The 21,253-nt window shown below is 49.0% G+C and overlaps 2 protein-coding genes and 1 long non-coding RNA gene across 3 annotated transcripts in view; 1 reads left to right on the top strand and 2 right to left on the bottom strand.

The window, feature by feature from the left end:
* The window catches only part of LOC307208976 (HLA class II histocompatibility antigen, DR alpha chain-like), a 29,664-nt gene extending 25,218 nt beyond the window's left edge, over positions 1-4,446 (bottom strand). Inside the window, exon 1 of the mRNA XM_079964042.1 lies at positions 4,287-4,446. Coding sequence (XP_079820168.1) covers positions 4,287-4,386 — 100 coding nt within the window. The 5' untranslated portion in view covers positions 4,387-4,446. The remainder of the gene's footprint in view (positions 1-4,286) is intronic.
* A 5,931-nt stretch (positions 4,447-10,377) lies between these two features.
* On the top strand, positions 10,378-20,006 carry LOC307208987 (H-2 class II histocompatibility antigen, E-S beta chain-like). The gene is made up of 6 exons (XM_079964054.1): positions 10,378-10,501; positions 12,051-12,317; positions 17,021-17,302; positions 17,423-17,533; positions 17,996-19,022; positions 19,354-20,006. The coding sequence occupies exons 1-5, from the start codon at positions 10,402-10,404 to the stop codon at positions 18,007-18,009; spliced, it is 774 nt and encodes a 257-aa protein (XP_079820180.1). The 5' UTR covers positions 10,378-10,401; the 3' UTR covers positions 18,010-19,022; positions 19,354-20,006.
* LOC307209246 lies at positions 15,882-17,013 on the bottom strand. The gene is made up of 3 exons (XR_013835471.1): positions 16,786-17,013; positions 16,331-16,590; positions 15,882-16,070 (listed from the first exon to the last, which is right to left on the bottom strand). It is a non-coding gene; the product is annotated as an uncharacterized lncRNA (long non-coding RNA).
* Positions 20,007-21,253: the final 1,247 nt, after the last annotated feature.

The raw sequence follows: 21,253 nt of genomic DNA, 5'->3' as shown, positions 1-21,253 counted from the left end.
TTCTTTAGGTACCGGTACTTTGTAAAAGGTTCCCATTCTTCTTTAAAGTCACAGTTGTCCTTGTTGCAGTTTTGCCAGTAGTCCATCAATTTCTCTCGCCACTGTTCTTTTGTCGGGATTTCTTCATTCTTCCATCCTTGTGCCATTAAGACTCTTGCCGCCGTTGTCATGTCCGTAAATATGTTCTTCATTTTCCCTGGCAGGTCTTTTCCTACAGTCCCTAACAGAAATGCTTCAGGCTTTTTTACAAATGTTGATTTAAACATTTTCTTCAACTTTGTCCTCCTACTCCGATCATGTTTTTTGCTTGCCTTGACGGAGGATGGAGAGAGGAGGGTGAACTTGTGCAGAGACTGGTCTCCTCTGAAAACTTCACACTTGCCTTTGATGCTCTGCTCCTGCCCACCATTGCATGTGGCCCCCAGAAGGTTCCCCAGAAGAGAAGGTGGCCCTTGGGCTGGAGAAGGTTCCCCACACCCACTTCCTCCCCCCAACTCTCCCTGGATGAGCTTCCCTTCACCTGGGGGAAAAGGGTCACCGGAAGCTGCCTTGGACTGAGTCCATCCAGCTCAGCAGTGTCTGCACTAGATCTGCTCCATTATTCCCACACGGACTGGCAGTGACTCCCTTGAGGTTTCAGATGGAAAGTCTTTCTAGCCCTTCCTGGAGACGTTAGGGATTGAGCCTTCTGCACTCATAGCAGCTGTTCTGCCACTGAGAAAGTTTGTATCTCTGTCTGCTGAGAGAGTCAGTATTTTCATTGCTTCAGCCACTGTCCAGAGAAGCAGCTCTGAAATGCAGATTACTCAAGAGTAACACCAATCCACAAAATAAACCTCCTCCCCACAGGACATCTGGCTGATCCAAAAGGCTCCTCATAAACCTTTCCTTACATTCAACAGTGAATACCTGTCTTTGGGACAAAACAGCATCAAATTATATCATTCCCTTGTTGGAATTTAGACCCATCCTCTTCCTCCTGATCCAAATGTAAGAGCTGTCTGGAAGTGGAAAGGACTCCCTTGGAAGGTGGTGGACTCTCCTCCATTGGAGGTTTTTAAGCAGAGGTTGGGAGGCCGTCTCTCCTGGATGCCTGAGGTTCCTCATTGCAGGAGGTTGGGCTAGATGACCTTGGGGTCCCTTCTCTACGGTTCCATAAAATGCTAAATGGCCAAACGTATTTATTGCAAGCTTCTCCCCACAGCCCTGTGACACGGAGGATGAGTCCCGTTTTCGGAGAGAGTCCCTGCTCCCCACCCTCACCCTGCTGAGAGAGTAGTTTGTTAATTTCTCTGTAAATATCCTGCTCTTTTGTGATCTTAAGGATCAGCCCTCTGACTGGGATCCCCACCTGACCCACTTCAAGGCAGAAGCAGATTTCACAGCCTTGAGAGTATTTCCTCTGAGTCGCACCAGTGAAGATTTTCTTCAGCTTCCCTCTGTGGTCCTTGAACTATTTTATTTCAACATTCAAGTAGCGCCACACTTGACAATCCTGGGTGTAAGAAAAAGGGCTGATCTGCCCATTTCCACACACCTTTACCTGAAAGAAGGTGACCTTCAGTCATACCTCTAGCTCTTCTCCACCATTGGGTTATTGACTTGTTTAAGGCCTTTTAATGTAATCATTCAACACCCCAAGGTGGTTTACCACACAAACATCCCAATAAAAGCAAGAAAAGTCTGTTTAAATCCAGTCTGTGTGGAAACCATCAAAGGGGACTCATTTGGGAGCCATTTTTCCCTGGGAAAACCCTCCACTACCGCATGGTCTCCTGAGGGGATTCTACTATGAATTTGATTTCAATCTAGCTATTCAGGAGAACCAAATGCCTTCTCCAGCATTTCCACAAACGTGAACTTTTCAGGGGGAGGAAAAACACATCTTTTTAATCCTCCTGTGACTCAAACTCCTGGGGGAATTTTCTATTCCTCCACTTATCTGACTTTGGGCCCCTTGGAGAAGGAAACATGGAGTCCGTTGCCCCCCTTGGCATCCCTTCCTTGACCCTTCAGGCCCTGAGGAGGGAAGGATGCCAATCTCCACAGGGAAGCCATTTTCTCCTCATGTTTGGGCTCCCTCAGGAGAAAAGAGCGGGAAACACCTCAGGCGGAGGGAGACTCACTTGTCTCTGCTCAGGTTCCTCGCAAATGTCCCTGCCTGTTCTGAGGAGAAAAAATGTCCGCCCTTTTCTACACAGAAATGCTCCAGGATTCCCTAGGAGACTCCTCTGCCCTGTTTGTTGTTTCTGGGGGAAACTGACAGGAAATCTCAAGGTTGACCAAGGTCTGAGGGAATTTATAGTATCCCCTCAGGACTTGGAAGGAAACACAATGGATGTCCAGATGAAACCCCCACCTGCCCCACCTCACGACCCCCCTGCAGTGATGGCACCTCCACAAACCCCCCAGCCCCACTCCTTGGCCCCAAACCCTGGCATTTGGGGGCTGGGAAACAAGGAGGAAGGAGACCCTGTGCCCCCCATGGTGGGTCCTGACTTTATCCACCCCAGTCCTCCTGAGGGAATGACACAACCTCCATTAGCCCCCTTTGCACCCCTTGATGAGACTGGGAGGCAGTGTCAGCCAGCAGAGCAGCAGACCAGACACCATTTTTAAACCACTTTTTGCTAGTGGGGAGGGCGGGTAATGAACCCCCTCAGCCTGCCAAGAATCCCAGGAGGCTGGTGAGGGGGAAACACTCTGGGGAGTTTGTTTATTTCACTTCATAAAATTTATACATCAGTTCATTGTGAAAAAAAGCAACACCTCAAAGTGCTTTACAAAAAGATAAACCAAGAGAAAAATCGCAACCGTGCTTTAAAGCACAAACGCAAAAACACATTAAAACCACCTCAGCTTCCTCAACATCTGGGTCGACTTGTCTGAGCAAGAATGTTTTCATCTGGTGCCAAAAAGAGAAAAATGAAGAAGGCGCCTCTTGGTTTCATTAGGCAGGGAGTTCCAAAGTGTGCTGAAGGAGAGAAAGGAGAGGAAAACACTCCCAGGGGCCCATATTTACATGTATTCATTTATTTTTAAAATTTGTATACTTTAACTGTAGATTTCAGGGCGGTTCACAATGTGATGGCAGAGGAGGAAGGAGGACCATCAAGCTCATCCTAAGACAGGCTCATCCTACAAAATCTGCAGACGAGAAGGGAAAAAGACCCAGGCATCACCAACCGCAGGCAGGGTTGGTCCGCAGAAGAGAGGGATTGTAGGGGTTGGACTAGATGACCCCTGAGGTCCCTCCAACTCTACAACTCCATGAGTCTTTGAGGAGGAAAGGGGCTTCAGAGCCCCCTGCTTAATCCTTCCAGGAGCAGGCCTCATCCCAGATACCAGGGATGAAATTTGGGAGAGGCTCCTCTGCTCATCCTGAGGAGGCCCTTTGATGATCTTAGACTCTTGGGACCAAGTGCCCTTGGCAGACTCTCCTTCTTCAAACGATCCTATTTCAAGACAAATGGGCCTTTTCACATTCAGTGTTGTCCTCCTGGGGACTTTCTTGGAGGGGAGGCTTGATGGGAGCCAATCACAGGTCCCGACGCTGGCTGGTCATCGGTTGCTGGGCAGGAATCGCGTTGCTCTTGCCAAACCCCTTCGAGTGCAGCACTTGCTGGTCTCTGACTGTGTCCTGGGCAGCGAAAGGGGAGAAGGAGCCTTTGATAGGCAAGAGGGAGGACGGAGGAGGAAGACAGCCTGCAAAGATCAGGCCACCCATCCCCCACTTTCTCCCTAACCCTTTCCCTCTGGATCAGCCCTCCTGCTGTGGAGGCCCCTGTTCACTTGCACCAGGCCAGACTTATCCCAGATTTGAGGAATGTTGCCATAGGGAAGGATCACTGCTCAGGGACCCCTTCTGCTAGACTCCAACTCATACCCTCCTTACAGAGGTACTGTTAGCCAGATGTGAAGAGTCAGCTTTGAAGTAAGATAGTGTGTGGGGTGGGTGGGTGCTGTTTGCAGCCCCCCCCCTTATTTTTATTTTTAAAACCCCTGGACCAGCTTAGTTGAGGGTTCAGATCCTCCTTCCCCTCCCCTCCCAGCACTCTTTTTTTTTTGGGGGGGGGCGTCCAATTTCCTTCCTCCCGCCCAATCCTTCTGTATAGTATCTGCACCTGTCGTGGGGAGGGGGCTTCTCCTCCCTGTAGTGAAGGAGACCCCTCCTCCTTTGCCCACAAGCAACGCCCAGGGGTGCAATCTTTCTCCCCCAGTACCCTCTAACCCACCTTTTGGGACCCCTCCCCAGGCATTTCCCCCTCCCTCCTGCGCCCCCTGACCTTTCAGGGCTCCGGCCCCCCTTGGCGGGGCGAGGAGGAGGGTCGCCCAGAGGCAGCAAAGGGCTCTTCCTCCTCCTCCTCTTCCTCCTCTGGGCTCCATCTCTGCAGCTCTTCCTGGGCCAAGACAGGCAAGGGCGACCACCAAAAGGGGCGATTCAAGCCAAAGTTTCCCTTGCCCCTTCCTCCTGGATTAAGGTTACCAGACATCCCCATTTTCCGGGGACAGTCCCCGGACTTACGAATCTGTCCCTGGACAAAATCCATCCCTGGAATGTCCCTGCATTTCATTTAATGTTCCCGGATTTATATTTTAAGTGTTGTAGATTTATTAGTAGGGAATGAATGTTGCATGATTGGTTCAACGGCACAAGACACATCATATGGGGACTTCCGGAGAGGCAAAATGGAGGGCACTACAGCAGCGAGCAGCTCTGGAAGCCAGCCAGAGCCAACTGCGCTTTGGGCTGCTGAGACTGCCTTGCCGGAGGTCCCCATATGTGTCTTGTGCCGTTGAAGCAGACTGCTGCTGCCACTGCTGCTGCTACCACTGCTGAGGGGAAACTGGGGACACCAGGTGCGTCAACTGGGGGAACTGCTGACCCCCCCCCCGTGACCCAAATCAAGCCGGGAGCGAGAGCGCCTGGCCACCCGGCCAACTGCCCAGCAGTGCTCCAGGGCCAGGAAAACCCTAGAGCTGACACAGGGAGAAGGAGAAGAAGGAAGAGAAAGAGGAAGGAGAAAAAAGAGGGGAACCCCAACCTTGCTGCTCCGCTGCTGCTGCCACTGCCGCTGAGGAGGAGAGGTAGGAGAGAGCACCAGGAGGGCAAGGAAACGTGGCCGAGCCCAGGCCCAATCCGAGAGCAGCATAAAATGTGGCATCATGCCCCTATATGTTGTTACTCATCTTTTAGCCACCTCCAGAGGCTACCAGCTGCATTAACTGAGCTGGTGGCTGAGTAGGAGTGAAACACAACAGTTAGCATCAAATAAAAGAATTATTGTTCTAACTAGGGTCTTACTTCAGGTGTTTAGTTTTTGAACATTTAACGGTGCAAGAATCTGCAAACAAGTCAATGGATAATGAGGCTCCTGCATACAGCTGAGTGCTTGATTTGGCCTGGGAGGAGGCACTGAGGAGGCAATTTAAGTGAATTTATCTTTGTTGCAATCTGAGATGTATGGATGATTTTTGACTGCAAATCCAAACCAGCCTCACCACCGACTTGCAATATTGCCAGTGGACTATATTGCAAGGATGCTGGATGTTACTGTCTCGCAGCACAGACCTCCAGCTTACAATAGTGGTATAACAGCGAACCACTCTGCAGGACTGTTGTGGTTTCTGTTACTGAAGCCTGAAGACATGGAGAAGGTTCTGGGCTGGGTCTGTGCAACCACTTGTGTCTTGGGCCCTTGCCTCTCATTGCTTGTACAATCTTGCAGCTGGGTGGGCTATGAAGATAATCAACACCTCACCTCAAGAAGGAGATCTAAGCAAACCTTCCTTGGACCCATTTGGGGTGCATGGGATGTTAGAGGAGGGGAATTACATCTAGTGGGGGACACATCCTGCTCCTTCTGGGGTGGTTTGTCCACCTTTGATCCCCACCCTGCACTCAGCTCTCACCTGTGGATCCCACAAGCTGTCAGCATGTGACAGCAGCCACACCGCAGGAATGGCTTTGACTGTCCGGCTAAACCAGGTGATGGTAGTCAATGGGTCTCAAGCCCTCAGTGAGTCAGGGGCTTCCCCTGCATACGAAATAAAAGAAAAAAAAATTCCTTCCAGTAGCACCTTCAAGACCAACTAAGTTAGTTCTAGGTATGAGCTTTCGTGTGCATGCACACTTCTTCAGATACACTTCTTCTGTGTGTCTGAAGAAGTGTGCATGCACACGAAAGCTCATACCTAGAACTAACTTAGTTGGTCTTTGGAAGGAATTTTTTTTTCTTTTATTTTGTTTTGACTATGGCAGACCAACACGGCTACCTACCTGTACCTGCATACGAAGACAGGCTCCAGCGGATTGAGAGGATGAGGCCAATAGTGGGCCTATTCTGCATGTGCTATAGAGGGAAGTGAGGGGCAAATGGTAAGGTTACCAGACGTCCCTGTTTCCTGAGGACGGTCCATGGATTTACAAATCAGTCCTCATACAAAATCCACTGAAGTTGAACCATGACCCAAGATTCACTGAAAAAAAATCTGGTAACCTTATCCTGGATGCTCGTCCTCCAAGTGGCTGGGGGAGAGGGCAGCCAGTGGGGGTCTTTGGCGGACCAGAAAAGTCCCTGCCAGCTCGGCCAATGAAAAAGCACCCTGGCAATGAGCAGCCTGTCTCCAGGTAAACCATTCTCAGGCAGAGCTAGAACAGCAGCAGGTAAAGGGCAGCTAATAGGGTTTTTTTTTGGGGGGGGGGCGTGCTAGATCTGCCCAAGAGGGGAGGAGTCTCCTCCAGGGATTGGGCTGTGGGGGCTCCTCTCTGTCTCCCCCCTGTGTGTTTCTTCATGGGGCTCCTCAGACACCAGCGCTAAGACTGTTTCTTGCAAAGGGGAGCTGGGGGCTGGAGGGGGCTTTCATTTGGGGGAGGGGTCTCCTTGTTGGGGGGTTGCCAGGTCTCCTCAGCATGCAGGCTGGAGGGTGAGGGGGGAGCCCCCTCCCTCAGCAGACAGTTATTCCCCCTTGAAATCGAAGAAAGGGGGGCTCTCTGGTTTCCGCTGGGGGGACATGGCCTTTATGATCCTGTGATGACACACACAAAACCTCCTTACTCTTTTCTATGTGCAAGAGTTGTTACAGGAAAAGTCCGAGGGCTCCTTTGGACAAAACAAAGACACCAACCAGGATAACCTGGAGCAAAACAGCAGCCTGTAGGCTTGGCCTTTATTGAACTGTTGCAACAGGGTATTCCCCTCATGTGCAGGAGAGAGGAAAGACCCAGAATAATGGTGTGCCAGACCTTATAAAAAGTTTTGAAATTCCCCTCCTCTAGGTCTAGCCCACCCCCAGAAACATCATGCATACATTACAGAAAGGAGGGGTTGAGGGAGGAGTTGGTGGTAACTTGAGTGTCTTGTCACCTGGCTGGTTCCTCCTTTCCCCCCTCCCCATGAGTCACTTCCAGGAACTTCCAGGAGACAAAGGGGAGTTTGCAGTTTCCTGCCACCTGAGGGAAGATCTGATCAGAGTCCTTTGTTTCAGTCCATGCTGAATCCACTCCCATATGCAAGTTCTTTGTGATCTTGATTGTCTTCTGTCTAGGAGCAACTGGGCAGGGCTCCTGTAGATGTGCTGGTATGGTGAAGGGATTATGGCTGCCCTGTATCAAACCTTCCCCATTTTGTAGTCCTTCCTTCATGGAGTAAAATAAAATGGAACAGTGCAAATCCAATGTATGGTTGATTTTCTTATGAATTTATAACAGAAGTGTGGCGTATGTAGTGTGTGAGTGTGAGTGTGTGTGAAGTTTGTACAAACAGAATGATTGGGGTGGGGGGTTACTGCTACAGAGTGAATGTTTTGATGGAAATTTTATTTGTGAAACTTAATAAAAAATACTTATATCTATGAAAAGTGTAGCAGGAGACCCCCCCCTTCATTACATCGTAATGCACAAGCACCACACACACACACAAACCTTCCCGAGCCTGGAGATGTCCCTTCTAGAGGGGCATCCCCTAAAAAAAGCCTTCCGTAAATAAGGAAGCGCTAGCTTGACAGCTCCTCACAGAACCCCTTTATTTTCATGTATTTTCCCGTAACACTCCACCTCGCCCTATCTTTATTATGGGTAGACCAGCCGCCTGAACTCCGGGTCAATCGGCTGCCGCTTCAGCCAATCAGCGTTACCGAACAGCGCCCCTTGCGGCGGCCACGCAGGTACTGTAGGCAGCAGGCACTCGTTTCTCTGTCTTTGACAGCTCTCAATACAAAGTTTCTGAGTTCAATTGACCATGACTGATTTAATCAAAATGTTGCAAGCCGCTTCCGGAAGGCGAGAGTGCTTTGAACTTCAAGGACAGTATTCTTCATAAATTCACCATAAATCAGCCGTACGTCGGATTTTCACCGGACCACTTTTATTTTGCTTCAGATTACAAGGACTATCAAAGGGGGGTGGCCTGATACTAGTCAGCCATAATCCCTTGACCGAGCAGTCACGTACTCTGCGACCCTCCCCAGTTGGCATGACAACCTTGATAGTCATCTTGATGGGCTTAGACGAAAGACTATCAAGGACACAACAAGATGCATACGTTAGTGTATTCTGCATGGACTCTGACAAAAGGACCATGACCGGATTCCCCCAGGGGGCAGGAAACTGCGCCTTACCCTTTGTTTCCTGAAGATGACTCATGTGGGGGGAAAAGAAGGGGCTCCGGCCAGGTGTCAGGGTGTTACCGGAAAATCCAAGGGTTCTCTTGGACAAATGAAGACACCAACCAGAGCAATTCAGAGCAAAACAGCAGCCAGTAGGCTCGGTCTTTATTTTAAGGAAAAGACTGTCGCGACAGGACTCCCACCGCCCACGAGGTGAAGCAAGATGGAAGCCCCGAACAAAGGAAGACCCTAACTTTTATTAGTTGCTAATCCCCTAAGCTACACCCTCAGAATTACATCATATTTACATCATGATTACATTAAAATTAGGAGGAGTCGAGGAGGGGCTACGCAGGTAATCCGAGTGTCCTGACACTTGGTCGGTGCCTCCTCTCCTCTCCCCACATGAGTCATTTATAAGAACAAAAGAGAAGGGCGAAGTTTCCTGCCCCCTGAGGGGAATCCGGCCAGAGTCCTTTGTGAGAGTCCGCATGGAATACACTAAAGGGTGCAGTTTATTGTGTCTTTGATAGCCTTCTGTCTGAGTCCATCACGATGGCTATCAAGGTAGTCACGTCAACTGGGAAGGGCCGCTGACTACGTGACCGCTCGGTCGAAGGATTATGGCTGCCCTGCATCAGGTCACCCCCCTTAGATAGTCCTTGTAATATGTAGTAAAATAAAAGTGGTCCGATGAAAATCTGAGGTACGGTTGATTTTTTGTGAATTTATGAAGAATATTGTCCTTGAAGTTCAAAGTACTTTCGCCTTTCGGAAGCAGCTTGCTACATTTTGATTAGATCAGTCACGGTCAATTGAACTCGGAAGCATTGTATTGAGAGCTGTTAAAGGGTGAGGGAAAAGACGCTTCCCGCCCGCAGTACCAGCGTGGCCGCCGCAAGGGACACTGTTCAACAATGTTGATTGGCTAAGGCGGCCGCCGTTTGACCTAGAGTTCAGGCGGCCGGTCTACTCATAATAAAGATAGGGCGGTGTGGAGCACTATAGCGGAAAGCTGTCAGGCTAGCGCTTCCTTATTTACGGAAGGCTTTTAAGAGATGGCCCTCTAAAGAGACATCTCTAGGGTCAAGGAGAGGAGATGCGTGCGTGTGTGAGTGTGATGCTTGTGCAATACACGTGTTAATGGAGGGGGGGGGTGATTTCCGGCGACAAGGGTACTCAGATTACCTGCGCAGCCCCTCCTGGACCCCTCCTATTTTTAATGTAGTCATGATGTAAATATGATGTATTTCTAGGGGTGTAACTTAGGGGATTAGGAGCTAATAAAAGTTGGGGTCTTCTTTTGTTCTGGGCTTCCATCTTGCTTCACCTCGTGGGCGGTGGGAGTCCTGTCGCGACAGTCTTGTCAATAAAGACCAGGCCTACAGGTTGCTGATTTGCTTCAAAGTTGCTCTGGTTGGTGTCTTGATTTTGTCCAAGGGAGCCCTCGGTTTTCCAGTAACAAAAGGAACTGACAGATTCTTGTAAAGCTTTATAGCCCCCCCCCCCCCGGTTTACCAGGGGGCTTCTGGGAAGATGTTTATTCACACGCGACGCAACAACAATGGAGACCTCAGAAGCAGAAAAGGCAAAGAGGAACTTCCAGATCTATCCAGAGCATAATGCTATTTCCAAGAGTTTCCTGCCTGGCGACCAAATACACTGCTTCGGCTTGGAGGCAGATTGGCCACTCGCGGGGCGGAGAGGTGGAGTGGGTGGGGCTTGGGCTTGGGCTGGAGTTTTTCCAGGGGCTGAGTGGAGGAAGTGCCATTTCAGAGTCTTCAGGGTAGAAGGATGGGAGGCTCCGGTGCTGCGCCTTTGGCCTTTTGGGGGCTCCTGCTGGGGATGCTGGTGGTCTCCGCTTCGGAGGGGCTGGGCGTGGAGGCGCCTCCAGGTGAGCAAAGATTCTGCAATGGGGGGAGAAGGAAGATGAAACTCGGCTTAGCGGGACCCCCATCAGTGGGGCTTCCTTGGTGATCCCTCTTAGATGGTCTTCCCTGAACACGGTCTTAGCAGGGAGTCTATAAGTGACTGTAGAGGCCAATTGTGGATCCCCACGTCCTTCCACAGTGGGGACATGGGTTTCCAGGCGGGAGTTGATCCCGGTGAGGGTTTGCCAAGCATGCCTTCCTCTTAGCAAGTTTCTCCCTTGCATCCTGAGTTCGAGTGTCTTCAAAGTCCATGATGTGGGATGCGATACATAAGTAGCAGTAAAGTACAACATTCCTTGTTTTCCTACAGTGGACGTGTGGGGGAATGCTTGGTCCAGCCAGTCAAAACCTTCCTGTTTCCTCCTGGCTGAGGCATACTTCCTTTGCACGTGACTAGAGGTAGGCCTGACCTTACCTGTCCAGGTGACAAAAGGACAAGCATGCTGCCACACACTCTCTGACTTCCTCCGCCATTGTAGCAACTTTTTAGCTGGAAATGCTCTATTGGCTTACAGCCAACAGAGGACACTGGGATTATCCCCATATGGGATAGATCCACATGCATATACTTTGTAACTGTCTGCCTTCAGGGATCCAACTGTGAACTGATGATGTGAGTAAACTTCTTTTATTGACTTTAGATAAGATTGTCGTGTGTTTATTCTTTTAAGAGGGATATAAGGGAACTTACCAGGAACCTAATAGTGAGAGGCTTACACAAGCCTGCAACCTGTTATCCTCTGTGTATTTAAAAGGGGAATGTAAAACTCTGCTAAGTAAAAGAACTTGCTAGCTCAAGTTAGGAAGAATATTAATAAACAATATATCCTCTCCTCCTTCCTGAACATTTCCACACATGACACCTTTGGTAAAGGCTGTACTCCAACTGGAAGGCAGCGTTTCCCAATTGTCCATGCTTATGCTACATTTCTTTAGATTTGCCAAGCGTGCCTTCCTCTTAGCGCATTTCTCCCTTTCGTCCTGAGTTTGAGCATCTTCTAAGCCCAGGACACCTTTGGTAAAGGCTGTTCTCCAACTGGAGCGCTCGCAGGCCAGTGTTTCCCAGTTGTCGGTGTTTATGCTACATTTTTAAAGATTTGCCTTGAGAAAGTCTTTAAACCTCTTTTGTTGACCACCAGCATTACGCTTTCCAACTGCCTCCCCAATAAAGTAAATAAATAAATCAGATAGATCAGTTCTGCCCCCCCAACATAAATCCTGGCTACGCCCATGGGGTCCAGGGCCTTGGAGCTTGTGGCTCCCCCTGCACAACGGCCTTCCTGCCAGTCTCTCCCTTTCCTTTGAGAGGAGGACAAGGGGGGGGGTCTCCCTGCTCAGCCTCCGCCGCACACGCACCACCCCCAGCCATGGGATCATGTGACACGAGAGAGAGAACGTGAGACAGATAGACCATCTCTCTGCCTCCCTCCCCCTGAAGCTCTCACTCCCCCCCCCCCAGTTGACCCTTCTCAACTCCCCCATTTTCATTCTTTCCCCTCCCTCCCCCCGCAGAACATTTCCTGTACCAGGCGAAGGGCGAGTGCCATTTCTTCAACGGGACACAGCGGATCCACCTCATCGATAGACACTTCTTCGACCGGCAGGAGCTCTTCTGCTTCGACAGCGACCGAGGGAAGATCGTGGCGGTGGCTGAAATGATGGAGTCCGACGTCAAGAGATGGAACCAGGACAAGGGCTTCCTGCGGAACTGGATGGCCGTCGTGGACATTTGCCGGTACTACTACGGGATCTATGAGCCATTCTCCCAGGCCCGGCGTGGTGAGTCCAGAATCGGGGAGGGGGCGTGAGGGAGGCCAGGCTGAGGGACACCCAGGGAGCCTCAAGGCCCAGGGGGGATTTGAACCCAGGACAAAGTCCAACACTGGACTACATTAGAGTGGGGGGCTGCAAGGGGGAATAGGCAGCCTTTCATGGGGAGGAGAGAGAGAGCGCATTTCAAACCAAAACCCTGAGCATTTTTTAAGTACAAAATGATGTTATTTGGACATTACTAGGTTATTAATTGAGTCACCTTAGCAAGTTTCTTGCACACCTGACATGGATTCAGGCAGAGCTGCCATGCGTCCCGGTTTTCCTACATACACCGGGAGAATTGGGAATGTTTGAGGGGGTTGCCAAATGGAAAAAAGTCAGACATATGGCAAGTTGGGCAATTGCTTTTAAAATCCAAAAAAGCCTAAAGCAGGATATGTTTCCCCCAAAGCTCAACAGCCCCACCCGAAAGCGCAACTTGGTATGAATGGGGGAATATGGCAACCCTAATTTAGGGTTAGAAATTAACCCCACAATCTCAAAATCAAATACATACAGGGTTAAATAATAATAATAATTATAAACACAGTCCATTTCCCTCCCACCTACTCATTACTCTTTTCAACTATCAGGCTCCCCCCCCCGCGCCCCCCCCCCCCCCCGTTCTCCAGGTATCATCTCTACATCAAAAGTATATTGAAAAGAAAATTACTATAATCACTTGGTGCTGGGCGGGTTGTGTGTGTGTGGATTTGCATAACATCTGCTGTATAGCATACACAAATTGATGTGCTGTTTTTCAGTAAGGAGTGAAGGGCCCAAAAATAGGTGACATTTTTCCACCTTCGCCGCATCAAGCAGTTGGTCCCTTACCTTTCCCGCCCCTACCTGGCCACAGTGATCCATGCGACGGTCATCTCCAGGCTTGACTACTGTAATTCGCTCTACGCGGGGCTGCCCTTGAAGCTGTCCCATAAACTCCAGCGGGTGCAGAATGCTGCAGCGAGGCTCTTCGCAGGGTCTCTGCCATGGGAGCATATTCACCCAGTGCTTTTCAAACTGCACTGGCTCCCGGTAGAGTACAGGGTCAGATTTAAAGTGCTGCTTTTGACCTTTAAAGCCCTTCACGGCCTAGGACCCTCGTACCTATGGGACCACCTCTCCTGGTATGCCCCACGAAGAGCCTCAAGGTCCATAAATAGCAACACCCTAGTGGTCCCGGGCCCTAAGGAAGTTAGATTGGCTTCAACCAGAGCCAGGGCCTTTTCAACTCTGGCTCCGGCCTGGTGGAACGCTCTGCCTCATGAGACCAGGGCCCTGAAGGATCTGATTTCTTTCCGCAGGGCCTGTAAGACAGAGTTGTTCCACCTGGCCTTTGGCTTGCAACCAGTTTGATTCCCTCCCTCCCTCCCTCCCTCCCCCCCCCCCTCTCTCTCTCTCTCTCTTTTTCTTTCTTTCTTTTCCTTCTCCTCCTGCGATGAGGCTACATTTTAATATTTTAATGTTCCATTATTTTAATGTTGTATTTTATTTTTGTTTTTAAGTTGTAATCATTCAACTTGTTTTTATTATTGCTTGTAAGCCACTCTGAGCCCGGCCCTGGCTGGGGAGGGCGGGGTATAAATAAAAATTATTATTATTATTATTATTATTATTATTATTACTACTGTAAGTGAAGAATACTGTGCAGTGAATTCTGAATAGCATCCTGTTTGCTAGGAAAATAGGAAGGACAAACTCCTGAGATTCCCAGGACTCAGAAATGAGGCAGAAAGATGGAAAGTGTCCTAGTGTAGCACCCTGCTTGTGGTTAACGCTTAGCTGGAATGAAATATTCAACGCAGCAATAGAGAAATTAAAATAATAATTTATTTGTCAGACAAATAAATATGAGGCACAGTGGTATATGGTTACCAAGCTCTGGCCTGGCCTCTTGCCATTCTGGCCAGCACTTATATTTCCTTAATCCAGCCCCCTTGCTCCTCCTGTGGCTGCCTCTGTCCAATCAGCCTGGTTGAAATTCCTATTGGCTATTTGCTAGAATCAATCACAAAAGATACACCCATTTCCTTCTGTCCTTTTATGGAAATCAAAAAGCTATATATTCTTCTATCTATAAATGACAAATAAGTAGTAATATATCTTACATGTGTCTCAACAAGGAATCTTAATTACCAGCTCACCTCTTGCCCTCCTTGCCCTATTGCCTTCCAAAACAGATGATTAATCTTGAATTTTTATCTTAAACATATGTCAAGGATTTTGAGTTCACATCAACATTGAGAGATCTCCTTCATTTGAAGGTTTCTAAACAAAAGGCCTGACAACCATATATCAGGAGTGCTCGATGGCGTCTTCTGTCTAGCAGGAGGTTGGCTGGTGGCTGACTTAATTTCAGGATAGTTACAACTCTTACAACTATATGAAATAAGAATCTAGCATTTCTTAAATCCTTTGCATAATTATATTTAAACTAATATATTTAATACATAAATAACCTTTTAAAAGGAAAAGAAATCTTAAAAGGATCTTAGTTTAAGAAAGAAACAGCTTTAGAAAAGACTTCCCAAAAATGCTCTGTTTCTGCCAGCCAGACCAGTTGCTTTTTCACTGCTCTTGACCTTTTTAACCTTAGGAAGAAGATATGGCTCATTTTACTATTTATCCACCCTTAATTTGTAGGGTCAGTGTAACCTTGGCTGTCAGCCTGTAATTCTCTTTTTACGACTTTGAGAATTGTTTTCTGCTATAAATCAGGGGGGCCCCTTGTCTAGGAGAAAAACATCTTGCCAAGGTTTTTCTAGGCAGCTGGTCTTCTGCCTGGCATAAAACATTTGAAGATCTTTAAGCTCATTTTTAAAATACAAGCCCTGATTAAACATATAAGCTTTAATAAAAATTCAGGCTTATGATTAGATGCCTCATTAGGAAGGGGAGGGGCATCCCAGGACCCCCAGGGAGTAGGAGTTCCCAGTTTGTGGAATGCCCAGTCTGACACTGGGGAAACTGGGCTGACTCTGGGTAGATGGGGGGGTCAGAGATCCACTGGTGGGAGTGGGAAGTTGGGGGCTGGGCACGTAGTATTGATTGACTGTCCGTGGGCCGAAAAAATAAATATTATGACTGTAATAATCTTCATCATCATCATCATCATCATCATCATCATCATCTTAGCACACCGTCTCTTAACAATATCCGAGGTGACCCTTCCTGAATCCCAAAATGGTTTTTGGCCTTCTTGGGGGACAGTGGACATGATTTTCACTGCTCGACAGCTTCAAGAAAAATGCAGAGAGCAAAACCAACCCCTGTATATGGTGTTTATTGTCCTGACTAAGGCCTTTGACACTGTAAATCATAATGCCCTGTGGACTGTCCTGAAAATTGGCTGCCCAGATAAATGTGTGAACATCATTTGGCTCCTCCATGATAATAAGACAGCAACAACCATTGATAACAATGGCTCTCAAAGTGAACCATTCACAGTGGGGTCAGGTGTTAAACAGGTGTTATTGCCCCAACTCTATTCATTACTTTCATTGCCATGATCCTACACTTTGTCGAAGGGAATCTCCCCACCGGAGTAGAAATCATATATCGAACAGATAGAAAGCTCTTCCCAGAAGTTTACGAAAAGCTTGGCCTATCGCTCAACAATCAAAAAACCAAAGTGCTGCACCAACAAGTAGAAAATAACCCCTCTGCAGCACCACAAATCCAACTCAATGGTGTAACATTGGAAAATGTCGATCACTTCTCCTACCTAGGAAGTTATCTTTCTATAAGGGCCAACATTGATGCCAAAATCCAGCATCGCCTGAGATCTGCGAGTGCGGCTTTCTCCCAATTGAAGTGCAGAGTGTTTGACGACTGGGACATTCACAAGGAAACCAAAATGCTTGTTTACAAAGCTATTGTGCTACCAACTTTACTGTATGCTTGTGAAACATGGACCACTTATAAACGCCACCTCCAACTCCTCGAAAGATTCCATCAATTGTGTCTCCGAAATTTTTTACACATCACTTGGGAAGATAGGTGAACTAATACCAGTGTACTGGAAGAAGCAGGGGTCGTGGGTGGTGCTGTGGTCTAAACCACTGAGCCTCTAGGGCTTGCTGATCAGATGGTCGGCGGTTTGAATCCCTGCGACTGGGTGAACTCCCATTGCTCTGTCCCAGCTCCTGCCAACCCAGCAGTTCGAAAGCATGCCAGTGCAAGTAGATAAATAGGAACCGCTGTGGCGGGAAGGTTAACGGTGTTTCCATGCCCTCTGGCACTCATCATGGTCCTCCATGCACCAGCAGTGGTTTAGTCATGCTGCCCACATAACCGGGAAAACTGTTTGTGGACAAGCGCTGGCTCCCTCGGCCTGAAAGTGAGATGAGTGCCACAACCCCATAGTCACCTTTAACTGGACTTAACCATCCAGGGGTCCTTTACTTTTACCTTTTTACCTTTTACTGGAGGAAACAAAAGGTCGAAGAAAGCCCCAGAAAGCTGGGAGCCTGAATGGTGCCCCTCTAGAGGCTTGACACAGGACTGAGACCCTGGCTAGCCCCTCCCCTTAACTATAGTTCTGGACTGTCCACTGGGATGGTGGGAGAGGGTCCCTCCTTAACCTCTCCTCCCTCTCTTGAAGCCTCTAGGTCCCTCCCTGCCTAAATCTCTGACCTTCCTTCCACATCTCCCTTGCCTCCCTCCCACAGTCCAGCCCAAGGTGAAGATCACCCCCACAGACAACGTTGAATCTTCACCACACAACACTCTGCTGATTTGCACCGTCAACCGCTTCTTCCCCGCGGGGATCGAGATCAAGTGGTTCAGGAATGGGAAGGAGGAGCCCAAAGTGTGGACCACGGACCTCATCCGGAACGGGGACTGGACCTTCCAGATTGAGGTGATGCTGGAGACAAAGCCAGAACGTGGAGACGTCTACACCTGCCAGGTGGAGCACGCCAGCTTCGAAGGCCCCGTCACGGTGAAATGGGGTAGGACGCCTTCCTACTGGGAGTGGGGGGGCATTGCTGGGGGGCTAGATGGGCTGCTCCCCCCTCAGGGGGCTGATCCCAGGCCTGCCTTGCCTCACTCACGGCTTTTTCTTTCTTCAGAGCCACAGTCGGACTCTGCCAGGAGCAAGATGTGGACGGGGATTGTGGGGATTGTGCTGGGGCTGGTCTTTGGGGCCACTGGACTCGCCCTTTACCTGAAGAACAAGAAAGGTGAGGGTGGCGTGCGCAGAGCCTAGTGCTCGCTGATCAGAAGGTCTGTGGTTCGAATCCCCGCGACGGGGTGAGCTCCTGTTGCTTGGTCCCTGCTCCTGCCAACCTAGCAGTTCAAAAGCACGTCAAAGTGAGTACAGTAGAGTATAATTTTATTACATAAACGGCTCCAGGGCTAGAATCACCTGCAGGATCTCTTAAGAGTCTGACTTCCTGGTCCCAGCAGTAAGTCAAAGGCTCTCTCTCCGTGCTGAGCGAAGGGTCAGCCTCCCTCCCGCTGCCTCCTTCCCTCAGTGCCCCCCATGCCTGGCCCATAACTGGTGGCGACGGGAATTGTAGTTCACAATATCTGATGGCCGCTCTATGGAGTGTCCCCCCAAATCTTGCCAGGGATTCTTGATCCCTTTCTCCCCATTCCTCACCCCACAGTGATGGTCTTGTCTCTCTCTCCTCTGCCTGCAGGGCTCATCAGTTAGACTTCGCTGCTCCATCAGGATCCTGGGATGTGGAGAAGCTCTGTTCTTCCTACCAGTTGCCCTCTGTCCTTGCTCAGAGGGTGGAAACCTCATTGGAAGGTGGATGGAAGGAGTCACAGATCAAGAATCACAGTGTCCACCCCTCCCCCACCTCTGTTGCTTGCTTGTCATTTGGGGGAAGCTTCTTCTTGTGTTTCCCTTTCCGCTTGTTGATGGCAAGTTATGGCAACCTGATTCCTTCTTTGCACCTCTCGGCTAGAGAATCTGTGCCTTGAATCTCCCTGGAGGAGCCTGAGCTGTCCCTGAAAACGACCATGAATCTGGTCAGACTGCCAGGACTGGTCCTTCAAGCCCTGATGGGGACCCTGATCCTTGAAATTCCTCATTGCAGGAGGTTGGGCTAGATGACCTTGGGGTCCCCTCCAATTCTACAATTCCATAAAATGCTAAATGGCCAAATATATTTATTGAAAGCTTCTTCCCACAGACACGGAGGATGAGTCCCATTTTCGGAGAGAGTCCCTGCTCTCCACCCTCACCCTGCTGACTTTATCTCCTCAGGGAGAGTAGTTTGTTAATTTCTCTGTAAATAATCCTGCTCTTTTGTGATCTTAAGGATCAGCCCTCTTGTTGCGTTCTGTGGCCAAAGGAAGGACTGGACCCTGATTAAAAAACAAGACATGAGGCTCTCAGAGAAAAGTGCGTAAACCACACCCCTCACCAGGCCATTTTATTAGCAAAAGAATCTTTTACACAGTGCTCGTAAGAACCAATCATATTTCCTCTGAGCATTTCATCAAACCCCATGTGGAGAAAAAGTTACACTACAACACTAATTAGCATGCATATATTTTGGGGTAAATAACTTGAGAACTACAAAGGGGTGCACCTGGCAACCCCAGAGCTGAGAAATAAACATGATAAGAAGGATGGCCAGAAAGACCAGATCACTACCACCTTCATGTGAGATCTGTTTCCTGGCTCCAAGATTAACATCTTAAGATAAATATACAGTGGTGCCCTGTAAGACGAACGCCTCGCAAGACGGAAAACCCGCTAGACGAAAGGGTTTTCCGTTTTGGAGGCGCTTCGCAAAACGAATTTCCCTATGGGCTTCCTTCGCAAGACGAAATGTCCTGCGAGTTCCTGTGGGTATTTTCCCCCTTTCCCCCCTTTTCCCAAGCCGCTAAGCCGCTTATCAGCTGATCCGCTAAAAGCCGCTAAACCGCTAATAGCGCTAATCCGCTAAGCTGTCAATGGGCTTGCTTCGCAAGACGAAAAACCGCTATACGAAGAGCCTCACGGAATGGATTAATTTTGTCTTGCGAGGCACCACTGTATAAGAAAACTACATCAAAGTAACTTGCCCACTATCTTTATGGCCCAGGATGCCTGCCTGGCGAAGCAACTGCTGTGTACTGCTGTGTACGTGACATGTGAGGAGAGAGAAATGGGCAGTAGAGTCAAAAGTGCACGAAAGGGGCATGAAAGTAGAATCTTATGGGATTTAATCAGAAATTGTCGTCAATATATCAAACCCAGTCAACACAATGCTTTCATCGTGGACACGATGGCTTGATGTATATTTTATAATTCCTCATGGTAATCCCATCTGATCCCTACACCCTCTGACTGGGATCCTCACCTGACCCACATCAAGGCAGAAGCAGATTTCACAGCCTTGAGAGTATTTCCTCTGAGTTGCACCAGTGAAGATTTTCTTCAGCTTCCCTCTGTGGTCCTTGAACTATTTTATTTCTTTTAAATTCCAACATTCAAGGAGCGCCACACTTGACAATCCTGGGTGTAAGAAAAAGGGTTGATCTGCCCATTTCCACACAACTTCACCTGAAAGAAGGTGACCTTCAGTCATACCTCTAACACTTCCCCACTTTTGGGTTATTGACTTGTTTAAGGCCTTTTAATGTAACCATTCAACACCCCAAGGTGGTTTACCACACAAACATCCCAATAAAAGCAAGAAACGTCTGTTTCAATCCAGTCTGTGTGTCAGCCATCAAAGGGGACTACTTTGGGTGCCATTTTCCTTGGGAAAACCCTCCACACACCGCATGGTCTCCTGAGGTGATTCCATTATGAATTTGATTTCAAACTAGCTATTCAGGAGAGCCAAATGCCTTCTCCAGTGTTTCCACAAACTTCAGGGGGAGGGAAAAAACATCTTTTGAATCCTCCTGTGACTCAAACACCTGAGGGAATTTTCTGTTCCTCCATTTATCTGACTGTGGGCCCCTTGGAGGAGGAAACATGGAGTCCGTTGCCCCCCTGGGCATCCCTTCCTTGACCCTTCAGGCCCCGAGGAGGGAAGGATGCCAATCTCCACAGGGAAGCCATTTTCTCCTCATGTTTGGGCTCCCTCAGGAGAAAAGAGCGGGAAACACCTCAGGCGCAGGGAGACTCCCTTGTCTTTGCCCAGGTTCCTTGCAAATTTCCCTGCCTGTTCTGAGGGGGAGGGGGGAAATGTCCGCCCTTTTCTCCACAGAAACTCTCCAGGATCACCCTGCCCCCCGACTCCTCTGCCCCCTTTGTTGTTTCTGGGGGAAACTGACAGGCAATCTCAAGGTTGACCAAGGTCTGAGGGAATTTCCAGTATCCCCTCAGGACTCAGAGGGAAACACGATGGATGTCCAGATGAAACCCCCACCTGCCCCACCTCACGTCCCCCCTGAAGTGATGGCACCTCCACAAACCTCCCAGCCCCACTCCTTGGCCCCAAATCCCGGCATTTGGGGGTTGGGAAGCAAGGAGGAAGGAGACCCTGTGCCCCCCATGGTGGGTCCTGACTTGATCCCCCACAGTCCACCTGAGGGATTGACACAACCTCCATTACCCCCTTTGCACCCCTTGATGAGACTGGGAGGCAGCGTCAGCCAGCAGAGCAGCAGACCAGACACCATTTTTAAACCACTTTTTGCTAGTGGGGAGGGCGGGTCATAAACCCCCTCAGCCTGCCAAGAATCCCAGGAGGCTGGTGAGGGGAAAACACTCTGGGTAGTTTTATTTATTTCACTTCATAAAATTTATACATCAGTTCATTGTGAAAAAAGCAACACCTCAAAGTGCTTTACAAAAAGATAAACCAAGAGAAAAATCGCAACCGTGCTTTAAAGCACAAACGCAAAAACACATTAAAACCACCTCAGCTTCCTCAACATCTGGGTCCGCTTGTCTGAGCAAGAATGTTTTCATCTGGTGCCAAAAAGAGAAAAATGAAGAAGGCGCC

This window comes from Podarcis cretensis (assembly GCF_951804945.1).
Source record: "Podarcis cretensis genome assembly, chromosome: 2".
NCBI classification, from domain to species: Eukaryota; Metazoa; Chordata; class Lepidosauria; order Squamata; family Lacertidae; genus Podarcis; species Podarcis cretensis.
Note: the sequence above shows the minus strand (reverse complement) of the source record. Positions and strands in the feature narration are given on the sequence as shown.

Coding starts and splice junctions, on each gene's coding strand:
- LOC307208987 (XM_079964054.1), top strand. CDS start 10,402: ATGGGAGGCTCCGGTGCTGCGCCTTTGGCCTTTTGGGGGCTCCTGCTG. Junction 12,318..17,020: donor ATTCTCCCAGGCCCGGCGTG/GTGAGTCCAGAA, acceptor TCCCTCCCACAG/TCCAGCCCAAGGTGAAGATC. Junction 17,303..17,422: donor CCCCGTCACGGTGAAATGGG/GTAGGACGCCTT, acceptor TTCTTTCTTCAG/AGCCACAGTCGGACTCTGCC.